This window comes from Porcisia hertigi, chromosome 36 (genome assembly GCF_017918235.1).
Source record: "Porcisia hertigi strain C119 chromosome 36, whole genome shotgun sequence".
In the NCBI taxonomy this organism is placed as follows: domain Eukaryota; phylum Euglenozoa; class Kinetoplastea; order Trypanosomatida; family Trypanosomatidae; genus Porcisia; species Porcisia hertigi.
Window position 1 is genome coordinate 1,559,771 of NC_090595.1, and position 13,860 is coordinate 1,573,630.

General features: G+C 57.9%; 4 protein-coding genes across 4 annotated transcripts; all 4 read left to right on the top strand.

Annotated features, from left to right (window-relative positions):
* JKF63_00407 (uncharacterized protein) lies at positions 1 to 1,428 on the top strand (the record flags this gene model as incomplete). The annotated part of the gene is made up of 1 exon (XM_067896458.1): positions 1 to 1,428. One exon carries the CDS (start codon positions 1 to 3, stop codon positions 1,426 to 1,428), a length of 1,428 nt encoding a protein of 475 aa, XP_067752615.1.
* A 2,263-nt stretch (positions 1,429 to 3,691) lies between these two features.
* On the top strand, positions 3,692 to 5,914 carry JKF63_00408 (uncharacterized protein; the record flags this gene model as incomplete). Its single annotated transcript, XM_067896459.1, has 1 exon — positions 3,692 to 5,914. The coding sequence occupies one exon, from the start codon at positions 3,692 to 3,694 to the stop codon at positions 5,912 to 5,914; it is 2,223 nt and encodes a 740-aa protein (XP_067752616.1).
* Positions 5,915 to 6,621: 707 nt separating this feature from the next.
* On the top strand, positions 6,622 to 11,049 carry JKF63_00409 (uncharacterized protein; the record flags this gene model as incomplete). Its single annotated transcript, XM_067896460.1, has 1 exon — positions 6,622 to 11,049. One exon carries the CDS (start codon positions 6,622 to 6,624, stop codon positions 11,047 to 11,049), a length of 4,428 nt encoding a protein of 1,475 aa, XP_067752617.1.
* Positions 11,050 to 12,142: 1,093 nt separating this feature from the next.
* Positions 12,143 to 13,240, top strand: JKF63_00410 (uncharacterized protein; the record flags this gene model as incomplete). Its single annotated transcript, XM_067896461.1, has 1 exon — positions 12,143 to 13,240. The coding sequence occupies one exon, from the start codon at positions 12,143 to 12,145 to the stop codon at positions 13,238 to 13,240; it is 1,098 nt and encodes a 365-aa protein (XP_067752618.1).
* Positions 13,241 to 13,860: the final 620 nt, after the last annotated feature.

Here is a 13,860-nt window from a genome sequence, read left to right on the forward strand (position 1 = left end):
ATGCCCGTATCCGCTGTGCGAGGCAAGGGACCTGCCGCGGGAGCCAAGAAAAAGTCTCTCACGAGTGGTTCTGTGTTTCCGACAATGCCCGGCGCTGGTGTTGCCGCTGGAGCGGCGCCTTCTTCTTTTGCGCCACGCGCGAGCGGTGCGGGAAGGGCTTCTTTTCCACGTTTGTCAGGAGCTTCAGCAGTGGTGCTAGATTCAAACGCAGATGGTGTGAGCGCCACGGCATCTATACTGCGGAGGGCTACGGGCTCAGCTGTCAGCAGTGGTGCCCCTGTTGGAGCCAAGAAGAGGAGTTCCGTTAGCATTCCGCGGCCCCCATCTTCGAAGCCGCCCTCCCGTGGCGCCGGTCGCAAAGGAGGCAAGGGCGCAACCGTTGGTGGTGGCTCGAAACGCGGCAGTAAGTCGCGCGGCGCTTCTGCGACCTCGCGAGGAACCGGAGCTACATCCAAGTCGCGTCGCACCGCCTCCTCTCGCGGTCGCGGTCGCGGTCGAGGCCGAGGCAAATCCGCCAAGGGTCGTGGAAAGGGTTCGCGGCTGCGGCGCCAGCTACAAATTATTGCCGCCTCTTTGGAGGCCCTCCAAGAGGAGGAGCAGGCGGTGCGACACGGCATAGAGGTGGAGGAGGAGCTTGAGCTAGAAAGCTACAGCCCAATTTACAATGTACTGGTGATGGAGATTGTGCGAGCCCAGGTGGAGCAGGTGAACATCCGCCAGCGAAGGCTGAACGAAATGCTGGAGGCCTTCAAGAGGGAAGGACTTCTCGGTGGTGGTGGCGTTGGTTTGCATGACGATCAGCAGGCTAGCGCCCTCGTAGAGCGGTTGCGCGAGCGGCTGCATAGTGACGCAGTCTCGGAGATGGAAGCACTCAAGACACGCAACAGCAACCTTCAGCATAGTCTAGATGAAGCCACGCTGGCTATAGAGAAGAAAAGTAGCGAGTTGGAGATACTGCGCGCCAATTACGCACACAAGGTGGCGAGGACCGATGTGGATAACGACGAAATGCGGGCACGGGTCCAGGCCACCTTGCGTACCTCGATGCTCGATGTAGAGCGTATGAAGGGAGAGCTCAGCCGTCGTATCGACATTGCCTGCGCCGCAATCCGCACGCCCTCCTACAACACCTCGTTGGAGGCGATGCAAGAGTTGGTGCAGCAGGTCCGGGAAGAGGTGCAGCACCATCACGACGAGCTGACCAAGCTGGTGGTATCCATTGGCGCCAAGGATACCTTCCTTAAGAGCAACACCGACACAATGCACACAAACCTGCCTTCGCTGTACCGAGCCGAATTGCGGAAACTGGAAAAGGACCAGCTGCTGAACCTGCTAGACGTGCTCAGTTTCCAGGAGGGTGTCGTGGATACTGTTGGCAAGGCAATCTATGTAATTACCGAGGCTCAGCACAAGACGGCCGTGATGTGAGAACATCCACAATCAGTGCGCCTGTGCTCCTCAAGCCTGGGCACGATGCGCTGCATCTCTCTGGGTCCCTCCATTAACCAAGTGGTTGTGAGCTCTGTTGGCCTCCTCAACGCATCCTGCCGCGCATTTGGTCTACTTGCTTCCTCATTTGAGGATCTCTCTCCAACCTTCACAGGAACCAAAGCAAGAGGGTCGTGTCTATGACGTTTGTGTGTGTGTGTGTGTGTCTTTCTTGGCCACGAGAGCGGACTTCACCGTCGTCATTGGTGGCGCGATGGCTTTGCTAATCGCCCTCTTTTATTACGTACCGCCTTAGGACTTCTATTCTCGTTGCCTGGTTTCATTCGCTGTGTCTTGCTATGTAACAACTCTCTATGCTGTTGAGACGCGCCGTCTGTATCGTCTCCTCCTTGATGGCGCTGTCGTGTGTTGTGCTAGTGGAATGTGACTCTTTCCTTCCCCTTTGTGAGTATGTAGCACCAGTGCAGACGTACGGGACCCATCAGCATGCGGAATGGGGGAGAGAGGGGGGAGGGGGGATGCGCAGCGAGTGGCATTTGAACCCCCTCCATCAGCTACGGTTTGTTAGTCGCTCTTTGTTCTTGCCCTCCCCCTTTCGAGCGTTCCCTTCATTTATCAGGACTACTTTGCCATGTCATGTACAAAAGCTCCATTTCGTGAATATATACATATATATATGTATGTGTATGTGTGTGTATGTGCTGAGATTAATCTTTTTTTTCTGTTGTAGATGTTACCAGAGCCTGTGTTCGAGTAGAGCGGCTCGAGGCGGCTGGTCGTTGGATGACTGGTGGCGTGTCTGCCGCAGCTTTTCGCTTAACCTCCGGGAGGAGGGAAGGGGGAGGGGTCCTTAGGTGCCGCTTTGGCACACCGATCTCCCCCAACCCCCATCATCTCCCCCGTCCACTTCTCCCGGGGTGGGAGCGAGTCTCATCGTTATCGTTTGCGTCCATTTCACCTTGGGGGGCAAGCTCGCTCGCGTCGACAACCGTTTGCTCTCTCGCGCAACAGGGGAGACGAACATCGCCATACCACTTTTTAGTGCCGCGTACCGTCTTCGTGGTTTCTCCCAGGTTTTCTCATCACTCGTTCCCGCTCTTCTCTCTATTGTCCCCTTTTAAATTTTTATGTAGGGTCCCCCTTTCTCTCGTAACCTGCTCTTTTCTCTAGCTGCCTCGCCGCGTCATCGTTGTCATTGGAGGAGCGCTATCCCTTCCCCCGGCCCTATACGCTCTAGACGGTGAGGACAGCGACGACTTGGCGTATCGTCTCCTCTGTCAAAGACCAAGTCGAGACTAGAGCACCAGGACACGTTCATATTCATGTGTCCATGTAATTGCGAGTCTGTGCATATGCGTGTTATGCACCTTTCTGTGATCCAGTGCTAGAGCCGACGCGATACGCGCACGCCAGACGTCAAGGCACAACACTTCATTTTGAAGAGTCGTGGTGGGGGTGAGGGTGTGCTGGCAGAAGGACAAGAAAGGCAACGGATCTAATGCCTCGAAAATCTCATCGTGCTCCGGCGGTTTCGCAGTCCGACTTGCTCTCACCGTCACAGACTGCGCCGGCGCCCGTTGGCGACACCCGTGAGAGTGCAGGTGAAACAGCCCCGTTGTCCCTTACCATTGCACTTCCAGTGTCTTCAACGCACCGCAGGCGCGGGCGTCCACCAACGCGCCCTTGCAAAAACCTCTCTGAACAAACTCCCCACTCGCATCTTGCACCGACCGAGCTGGTGATTGGTCATTGCGAGGATGCACCGACAGCTGCCGCGTTGCCTCTGGCTGCATCGAGCTCGACATCTGCCAAGGCCTCCACCGCTAATTCCGCATCACCAGCAGCGGCCTCGGCTGAGTTGCCCCTGTCCCCTCCGCCCGCGCCTCTCGCTGGTCCGTTGTCGTCTAGCCACACCACCCATGCCCCGCCCGTCACCGCCGCTACCTTACCCGTTACACTGCAGGGAGGCCAGGAGGCGGTAACCGTCCCTTCTCTAGCATCTTCACACCCCACCGCGCGGACCGTAGCCGCCGTGTCAGAAAGCATCACACGAGACGGGGATGACCGCGCGACAGTAGGCGCACAACCGCTTCTGCCTTCCCTTGTCGCCTGTATGGCGGCGTGTTTCGGGTGGCTGCTCACAAGGTGCGCCTTCGATGTGCATGCGAAGATAACGTTTGTCCTGCAGCACCGAACAGTGCCATCTTTGTGGGTGACTATCGAGAGCAGGGGAGTCGCATTTATGCAGGCAGCGGGTATTACCGATGAGACCAACTCGGGTGCTGTTCGTGTTAATGGTATCCTCATGAGCCTCACACAATGCGCAGCGTATCTCCAAGAGTTGACGCACAGGGCCTTGACGCTCCCCTACGCCTCGCAGCGTGCACCACTGGCAGATCAAATGCTCTTGGAAGGGGAAGAAAGGGGCGACGCTGTGGAGGATGGGAAGTCCATATCATCGCCTATCGTGCAAGTACCGTCTCCAGTCTCGCCAAATGAGCTAGCCAAGGGTGCCGAGGTGCGAGCCAAGAAGCGAGCTCGCAGTCGCTCTCCCTCGCCACATGCGCGCTCGATCACGTCCGCGCCTCCTGCAACTGAGCTTCTTTCCGGTGCGACAAGGCTGAACTGCTCAGGGGAGCCTGCGACTGTAGGACGAGGCAACGAGAAGAGGAACAAGGTCTCGCCATCATCTTCACCGTCAGGCTTTTTCAAATCTGTCCGCACGCCGGCTCCGCTGGCTACTGCAGGCGTACAGGTCGAAGCTGGGCCGTCGCAACCTTTGGCAGTACCGATAACTAACCAACAGCAGCACGGCGGTGACACGCAGAGTTTCTACGACCCGGTGGCGCTAATCGCTGCGACGGAAGCTGGCGAGTCGTCGTCGCTGCTGCCACAGAATCCAGCTGACCCCCGTACCGACACCGGTAGTGTCAGCACGGCGTCAAAGCGGGATGTACCCTTGGCGGACGGTGGCTCTGCTCCAAGAGAGAACGCACTGTCTTGTACAATCTTCGCCTCCCCGACGATGCGTCAGCGACGCATCGTTTCGACTCTTAGAGCCCGTGCCGCAGGAGGGGGTCCGACATCACCTGTCGCTGGCGCGCAGCACGCGCCACCCGCATCTCACACATCACCTCATGTAGCGCCCCGAACGGGAACCTTCACGATGCCTTTCGCCTTCGGCCACCCCTCGGCGGCGCCTTTCATTGCCGGTGGCGCACAGGAGGAGGTGAATATGGTTAGTGGCAAGAATAATAGTGCCGGGGTTTATCGAGGCACCTGGTGCGACTCGGGTGGTTGGTCAACATATTCATCGCGGTTCTGGTTGGCCCACACGCATGCCGTCAGCCGCGCGTTCGAGGTCATGCCGGCCCCCCGCAACGGTCAGTCAGCGACCACCAAGGATACTGAGCCACTCTGCAACGGAGATGCTGACGAACAAAGGGCCAGCGCGGCGGCGTCGGCATTCTTGCCTGTGTCGCCGACGAATTCGGAAACAGCTGCAGCCGTTGTACGGATGGCCCTGCGGTCGCATTGGCGCCAGCGCTCGTCGATATGGACGGCGATGGAGGACTCACTGCGCATGGCTGTCGGCTCAGGTCATCTTCGCGGAGACGCCCTCGAAGCCGGTGTGCATGCGCTGCAAGCCAGCGAAGAGGAACATCGCCGATACAACGGTATGGACGCCGAGGGTGATGAAAGGGGCAGCAACCTTGGTGCCTCGTGCGGGATGACTAGATCAGATGTGGGCTGGGTGACCCATGGCGCAGAGCAGCGGCAGGCTTCGTCGTTTCCGGCATGTCCGCCGCGTGCGCTGTTGCCGGTGTCAGGCAAAGCCGTCGTCGAAGCGCAGGGCCGCATCGCAGACACCGACGAACGGGGTAGAGAAACGGACGCAAATGCGCCCCGTTACATCGCATGCGGTGGTGGCATTCCCTCGGCCGACCGCATCGTGATTGATCATACCTATTCCACTCGGGGCTCGTACGTGATGGCCCCGCACGTGACGGCAGAAGGGACGACAGCACCACAGTGCCACTTCTTGACGTTACAACGCAATCCGCAGGAGGACCTACACTGCCACGTCTACAAGCATGTTATGCCCACTGATATGCGCGTTGCGGTAGAGGCGGAAGACTCGCTAACGATTGAGCCACACAGTGTTGCGCCCGTGCACGTGGCCAACGGAAAGTTTTCATCCGCCTACAACCCGCGCCGAGACCAAAATGGTGGCGAATGTGACGACGAGGGAAGAGAGGACAGCGCTGATGACTCAGTCGAAAGGAAGAAGGTGTGCCGCTTGTCAGCCGCCTCTCGGGCAGCCTCGAGGGCCAACCCCGCGGCGGCACACATTGCGGACGTCAGCAGAGGGGACTCCTCTGCTGACATTGACTACGTTCTGCGAAACCACCCGTCGATTCGTCGCATTCCAATGCCCGATGTGGAGTTGCGCTACGGACCATGAGGAGCAGGGCATCACGCTAGAGAGCAAATGACAGCGCGTTGACGGAAGGCTTGTTTCTTCGAGTCACGGTCTGTCTTGAGTTGCCGTGTGACTCTCTTCAGACTGCGGTACCGCCCGTACACTCTATACTGCAGGACCCCCCCCCCCCAAAAAAAAAAACAAACAAACACATACGCCAATGAATGAGGGGGCTAATCATAAAAGTTCCGAGTTGAGAGATGCATATCAAGTGATCGCGTCGTTACATCAGGGCTGCACGCGTTAATTGAAAGGTTGAAGACCGAGCACTAAAAGGAAAGATGACGTTCTGCTATGCCCCAAAGTAGTTCCTCATTCATTGCGCATACTTGCCTTGCTCTCCCTCCTACGATCCCCTGGTGGCACTCATCTTTTCGGGTCCTCTTTTCAACCACTTCATTCATCTTTATGGTGCTCCACCTTTTTTTTTTGGGGGGTGGGTGGGTGAATATATATATATATATATATGCATGCTTTCACTGTCTGTTTCTTTTCCACGCTATGCGCATCTGCCTATTCCCACTCACAAGCATCTATACATATGCACGGAAGCACTGACACTGACTGCGCTACGTCGACCCCCCTCCTCCTCCCCACCCCGCCCCACTCCACCCCGCCCCCAACGAAGAGGGTTGCGCGTCCATAAAGAGCACTCGTGCCGCTTTCTTCATTTCACTGGAGGTCAGTACATGACCTCACGGGAGCGTGCCACCCAGGCACGGCACGTGGCGTTGCTGGCCAGTGATGCATCAGTGTTGAATCGATGTGGCCAAGAGGAAGTGCACCTCAAGCATCACCTGGCTCGTGCTACTGCCGCCTTTGCTCTCAACGTGAAGCGAAATCAAGCCATTGCCGATCGTGAGGAGCGCTCCCGCGAAACGCGTCTCCGGGCGCAGTTCGAAGAGCTTCTCTCTGGCACTTCTGGGTTAGAGGTGCCCTCTGTGGTCAAGTCGCCGTCTACACCAGGGTTGACCGATGCCGCTAAGCGTGGGAGAAGCCCTGCAGAAGCGGCACCCGACCCTTTCAAAACTCATCCCACACCGTCCACTGGGGCTGTCGTCGCCGTATCCCCAGGGCTGAAGTCAACTGACGCCACTGCAGCTGGTGTGAGTACCCCCTCTGCCACGTTTCCGCCATACTCACTGGGGTTCCCAGATGCGTACAAGTTGAGCGGCTTCAAGTCCCCCATTCATTGGGCTTCTGTGGCGTACGACGAGACTTTTCTCACCGCGTACGGCCCTCGTCAGGTTCGCGATCGGGCCCTGGGTCAAGTACTTACCGATGCAGAAGGCCGCCCCACGACGCGTGAGGCGTATCCGCACCGGTTCATGACCGCTGTCGCATGCTATTTGCTAAATGAAGTGCTCTGCGCCGACGCCATGGTGTCGCAGCTTTGGCAGGAGAAGCTGCGCCAGCCCATCTTCGACTCCGTCTTTAGTTCTCAGTCTATTGCGATGGGGCGAGAGCAGAGTCGTCTGCGATGTGGCCACGACGCTGGGAACGCTGCCGTGGCGGACGCCACATTGCGCACAGCGATTGAGTCGGATCTCCGTTTCCCCTTGGCCCCCGAAGCCCTCTCCGCGACTGCCGCTCCGTTTCCGCGCCGCGCCAACACGTACACCACGCGCGGCGAATTCGCGTCGCTTCGACTTTGGACAGAGGAAGTGGCACTGCAGCGCCAAGAGAGGGTGTCTATATGTAAAAGCGTTTCCAGTCTACAGCACGCCATGTCCCGTCGTCAGGTGGCCGTTGACTTCGTCCAGCGGCGTGTGCAAAAGGCGGAGAGCCGCGCAGTCTTTGTGGTGTGGCGCACCCACACTCAGCAGCGTCGTGCATATCGTGATGCGATGGAGCGCTTCCTGATGGGGCGACACCTCCGCCATCAAAAGGAGACGACTTTCTTGCGGTGGAGGGGCTTTGTTCTTCGCGTCAAAGTCCATGCACTGGAGCGGCGTCTGGGGGACATTGAGGATAGCCGTGACCGTGTCGCGAGTGAGCACGCCGCCGCGCTGCGCCGGCTGCACGAAAATCTCACCAAGGAGCGCTCCAGGCACCTGCAGGAGAGCTTTGAGCGAGAGACCTTGCAGGCACAGATACTAGACAATCACAGCGTGGAGCTCGAGGCACTGCGGACGACTCTGCACATGGAAAGAGAGCGGACGGCGGAGTCCCGCAGATGGATGGCACGGTGGGAGCGCGTGGCAAAGACGTTCCGCCCGGCAAAGCCTTGCCCGCCGGTTCCACGCCCCATTTGGACGATAGCCTGTGCATTGCTAAAGTCAGAGGAGGCTTTTGCCGCCATGGTAGTGAAGCACGGTGGAGATCACGAAAGACTACTGCAGGCGCCAAACTCAATGGTACTAGAGGCACGACAGCGGATGGAGGAACTGCTGCTGGTGTGGGTGAATGCAATTATGCAGGAGTCCCCGCAAGCGTCCACGTGGATCCACGTCAATGCTTTCAAGTACGGTTACAGCTCACAATCTCAGAAGCTGTCATCTTCAAAGATGGCCTCGTCTCAGCTCGCCGCCAAAAACGCCAGTGCTGATGGCACGGTGTGCGAGTTCAACATCTACACGTTCATGTGCCTTGTACGAGAGCTTCGCCGGCGCTACGCGGAGGCCGGGCTGATGACGAAGGCGGTCTTCTGGGGTAGGTCTGATGGTACCAATGTGACCGACTGCTATCAGGAATTGACACATCTTTTTGCGGTCCAGGCGTGCGGCGGCCTCTACCCGCCACTTCTGGCCCACTGCCTCTCATCTCCTCTCTGGTTCACGCCAGAGGGCGTCTTTGCTGGATCTACGTTTCAACAGAATGGAACCGCACGGCAGCTCCGGCATCAGCACACCGTCTCTATGTGGCTGCTCGCGTCGCTCTTCGTTGGGCACATTCGAATTATGTGGGTAGCATCTCTCAGTGACAGGCGAGTGCCGCCGGGCCGGTCGCCGATGATGGACACGGAGACACTGGGATGCAAACACGAGGCAGAGATGATGAGGCTGACTCAACTCAGCTTCCCCATCCAGAACAGCACCCCGGGAGCTGGCCAGGCCGCAGCACCTCGAGGCACGCGAGTGGTTTCGAAGAACACGGTTTTGTCAAAAAGCCAAACCTCTGTTTCGCTGGGACCATCGTTCTCAACTAGCGCCGCCCAGAAGGATTCCACTGCTTTCGTGGCCGCCGAGGTCTCAAAAGACCCGGCCACCACCGCCACGGAGATGACCCTGCTGGAGATGCTGCGAGCACGCCACAGGGCGATGCGTGACAGCACGAGAAAAAATTCCATTAGTAGTGACAGTAGCAGCACACTGGTTCGCAATGAGTTGCTGGGCTTAGGGGAGGATTCTCTGGCTGACATCGAGGCGTACCTGGGCATGGCACCCTCTCAGGTGCATTCGCTTAGGGGAGAAGGAGGGTCTAGCGGGAGTGAGGACGGTGACGACGAGGAGGATCGATGGATCAACCGACTGTTTCGCAATATATTAGAGGTTGAAGAGGCAGAGGCGGAGCAGCGTCGCACCATGCGCCTGCGAAGCAAAGAGGCACGCGAGCACGCCGCAGGGGATGGGTGCGCCAAGTCGGAAACGTCCACGTCTGCGATAGCATTGAGTGACAGCGAGGAGTGCGAGAGGGTCTCAGTAGGCAAATCCGCTGCTCGCACTGAGGCGGCGGCAGAGGCGTACACTTATACAACCGCTCATGGCGATCTCTCTAAGAAAACAGTCTTTCTGACAGAGGACCAGCTGCGGCTGCTTCGCTCCTTGCCGAGTCGCAGCTTTGGCTTTGACACACCGCGCGACGTCGCCATCGAGCCCCACGAGGCTGGGTCAAGGGGAGAGAAGCCCTCGACGGGCAACCCCCTCAATGCCCCTAGTTCTCTCTACTCGTTCCTGCTCAATTCCCTGGACGACATGGAGGCGCGGCAGCAGTGGTGTGGGCTGGCGCGCGTCGTGACATCCCTGGTGGTGCGCTTTCACCTGCTCGACAATTCCGAAGACGCTGCGCGATGGGCGGCACTTCAGGCACAGGCGCGGGGAGAGGGGGAGGAGTCAAGGAAAACGAAATCCTCGCAGCGGAGCCCGTTGCGGCGGTCTAGGAGTCCGACTCCACCTGGAACTGCTCGACTGCCTCCGGTCTCTGTAGGAGACAACCTCAAAAAAAAGGCAGCAAGCACAGCTCGCCAAAGTGTTGCAGGCATGGCAAACTCAAGAAGTGGTGGCAGAGTTGCCGCGCCACTTGAAACGGCGGAGGTACACGCGTCTGCCGCTTCCAGCGCGGACCTCTTACTCACGGATGAGGATGGACACAGTGGGGAGGGAGCTGATCGCGGTGTGAAGGGCGATAAGATGAGTTCGGTGGGGCGTCTTGCAAAAGTCACAGCAGCAGCTGCCAGTATTTCTTGTCCACCGACGACAGGAGGCGCGCGCGCCACAGGCGTTAACGCCCACGGCGCAAACGCGCACGTGCCCCCCAAGGTTCAGGTGACTAAACAACATGTGGCGCATGTGCGCACGAGTATCCCCGAGGCTGCATCGTCGATAGAGTCGTGTAAGAAGACTCAAGAGCCTTCCAAGGGTGTACCCGAAGAATTCCCACGTGCTTTGACGTTCAGCAACGCTGCGGTTTCCGAAGCTCACCCGCATGCTCCCATACTGTCGAGGTTGGCGTCATCATCGATCCCATCCACGTTTGCGACGCCAGCGTCAAACCGAGTCGGGCAGGAGAAGTCTTTGCGCGTCGGCCAGCTAACAACAGCGACGCCTCCCTCCATGACGGCAAGCCCAGGGAGATCTGAAAACGTATCGTCGTGGCCGGTTCCCTCCTCCTCCGGTGAATACCGCCCCTCGTTTCCTGACCGCAGTACGCTGCCCACAGCCAATCGCGGATCTGCCCCAACAGGGAACTGCAACTCCTCAAAACAAGATGCTCCCCGTCTTCTCACCAAGCCTCCCACTCTGTTGGCGCCGGCACCTCCTATGGAGTCCGGTAGGATTTTCAGGGAGGCCTCGTCAGAGCAGTCCAAGTCGCTGAGCCCGCTTGTCCTTCACGCCACTCATCTGCGGCAGTCGCCGTCCTCGATCAGACCCAAGGATTACTTTCTGATGGATACTTGAGCAGTGCGCGGCCGCGCGCATCGACCATCCTCTCAGCATCTTTCTCCCTCTCTCCTCTCTAAATTCCAAACGTTTTTCTTTTGCTATTGGAAATACACTTTGCTTTTGTCGAAGTTTTTTTTCTTTTTTTCACGGGATTTGAAACCCCCGCCTATCCTCCCCAGGCTTTCATTGTTTCACTATCGGATGAACTCGATGTCCCTTCCCCCCCCCCTCTCTTGGCTTACGTGGCTGTCACGCATCCCTTCTGCCTTTTTTCTGCAGCTTCTGTCACCACGGCCATGGATGTATTATAAAGTACGTGCACCTGCACTATGCGGTCCTCCTTTTTTTTTCTCTAACTGGCTTGTCGGCCTCTCTCTCTCTCTCCTGAAGTAGGGCATGTGTACGTTAATGACAACTCGGTCGACTCTTTCTTCGTGTCTCGCCGAAGTACTGCTGCTGCATCTGCAATCCACTTTTCATCTGCAGGTGAATCCCGCTTTCCTGCCACGCCAGTTAAAACAAACACAGCTAAGTGAAAACATCCCAGCTCGGGAACGTGGGAAGCGGGGAAGCAATAACGAAAAGCGGTGACCGGTTGGTCTACATTGGACGGAGCATATGCCTGGCCCACTATTCATCCCGCCACAGGAAAAGTCGTTCGTGAGCAGAGGGGTTAGTGTGTTCTTGGAATTTGAGGGGCACGATGGCTTGTGTTTGAGCCGTCGGGTTGGTCTCCTTGCTCCCCCCTCTCCCTGCCCCCCCCCCCTCTTGTCCATTGCCTCTCACCTCTCCCCCCTTGGTGTACCTTCTCACCTCCCTCCCCATTTGCGCCATCGACACTGGAATGGCCTCTCTCCCAAAAGAATGGCAAGTGTAATGGCTTGCACGCGCGTCACTCATCACCCTCTGACTTTACCTAATTGAGTTTCCTCATACTATTCGCTCGCCGCGTTCCCTTTCTTGGCTGTGGTTGGGCCATTTTTTTTTCATGTGTGTTTGTGTGTGTGTGTGTGAGCTTCCATCGGTGTCGATCTGAGTCAACCAGCAGGGGGGGGGGTACTGCTGCATACGTATCCAAGAGCACGCTTTGGTGTTAACCGGGTGTATAATGGCGACGACGACGACGTCGTCCTCCTCGTCGACCGAGGCCGCTGTGCGCTCGGCTTGGTTCGGCGCAATCGACGCGACGGCCGCCATGACCAGCACAGAGCCGCTCCACCCTGCGGCAGAATACACAGCCGACTCTTATCTACCTCCTCTCTCTCTGGCCAGAAGCCAGGAGGACTTCTTCGCTCAGCTTCGTGAGCTTGACAAGGAGTTTTCTGAGGCGGCCCCGTCGCTGTTCCTCCCGCAAATGACTTTAGAAGAGGCATGTCACGCGAAACCAAGCTTCTACCAAGCCTTCCGCGGAGAGCGCGAGATCACGGAGACGACGTTTGAGCCATTGCCAATGAAGCCACGCAATGACGCTGGGCAAGAGGCCGATGGCGCGGCGGCGAATGGCCGTCACAGTGCTCGTAGACGTCGGCAGGAAGCACCGACGCAGTCAAATGGTATAGCGCCGCTTTATGGCGGCTTTCTAGGTGAAGAGGCGATGTCGCCGAGCACGGCCGTGCATCGCAAGCCCGACTTTATGCCGATCCTTCTCGTTCCCTCTGCTGCCACGGCCCCTCTGCAGCTCATGAACATCAAGCAGTTCCTAGAGCATGGCGCCTACGTTGATCCCGCCAACTTGTACGTTGATCGGGAGACTGGCGTCGTCAATATTCGCGACTCCAAGCCGCGCTCAGTGGTGATTAAGCCCGGTAGCTTCCACGATCCACACAAGTACCGCGTCGCCTTTCGGCAGTTTCGCGTCGTCGATGACCCGGATGAGGTGGACGACTGGTCGCACGTGTGCGGTTGCATCGTAGAGGGAAAGCTGTGGCAGCTGAAGGGCTGGTACCCACAGGAGCAGGCGCAGTCCCGCGACCCCAGCCGCCTCTTCTCACGCATTCGGGCCTTCTTAGCGTATTTTGAGGAGGACAAAGTACCCCCGCAGTGTCGTGAGTGGAATGTGCAGAGTCTTGCCTTGACGCGTAACTTGCTGAAGGACCAGGTGCACATCGCCCTTGCCTCCCACTTTTGGGAACAGCTGTACACGTTTTTAGATGAGCATCCGATGTTCTCCAAGTACACCATTCCGCTCACGGACGAACGCCTGTAGTATCACGCTGGGTCTCACTGGTGTAGCGCTGCGCATGCAGGTGCAGTGTGTTTCCGTTTTTGTTTAATCTCGAGATTGTATAATTGGTGTCAGCAGCAGCTGGTCTGCGTATGTGTGTGTGTGTTTGAGTGTGTTTGTGTGTGCGCCCGCCCATATTCCAGAGAGTTCACGAGTCGATTTTTGGTGTAACAGCACTTCAGCTCACCTTGCCTTTCTCTGTTTGTCACCGCAGCGCACCCTCACCGGGGGAGGGGGGAGGGGAAGGGAGGGGATGCAGGTGAATCGTAGGGGCAAAGGGGAAGTGCACTCGAGGATGGTGGAGAACGCGTGTCGTGGAATTCATGGTGGCTGGCACATGACTTCTTCTTCTCCCTCTCTCGGTGTGCCACCTCGCTGAGGAGGTGCGGTCTCACTTCTCTTCCAGCGTGCGCGGGTTTGTATCGTGCCCCATGTTTGAGTGGGGGGGGGGTAGGTGGATGCTGGGATGAGAGCACTCTGTTTTGCCCCCTTACCCCTTCTCCCCCCCCTTCCCTCCCCTACTCTCATGGTTGTGTCTTTGATGATGTCCGTGGTTTAGGGGGTCACGTTGTGTGATTTGCCGTGAAGCAAGGTGCCGTTGC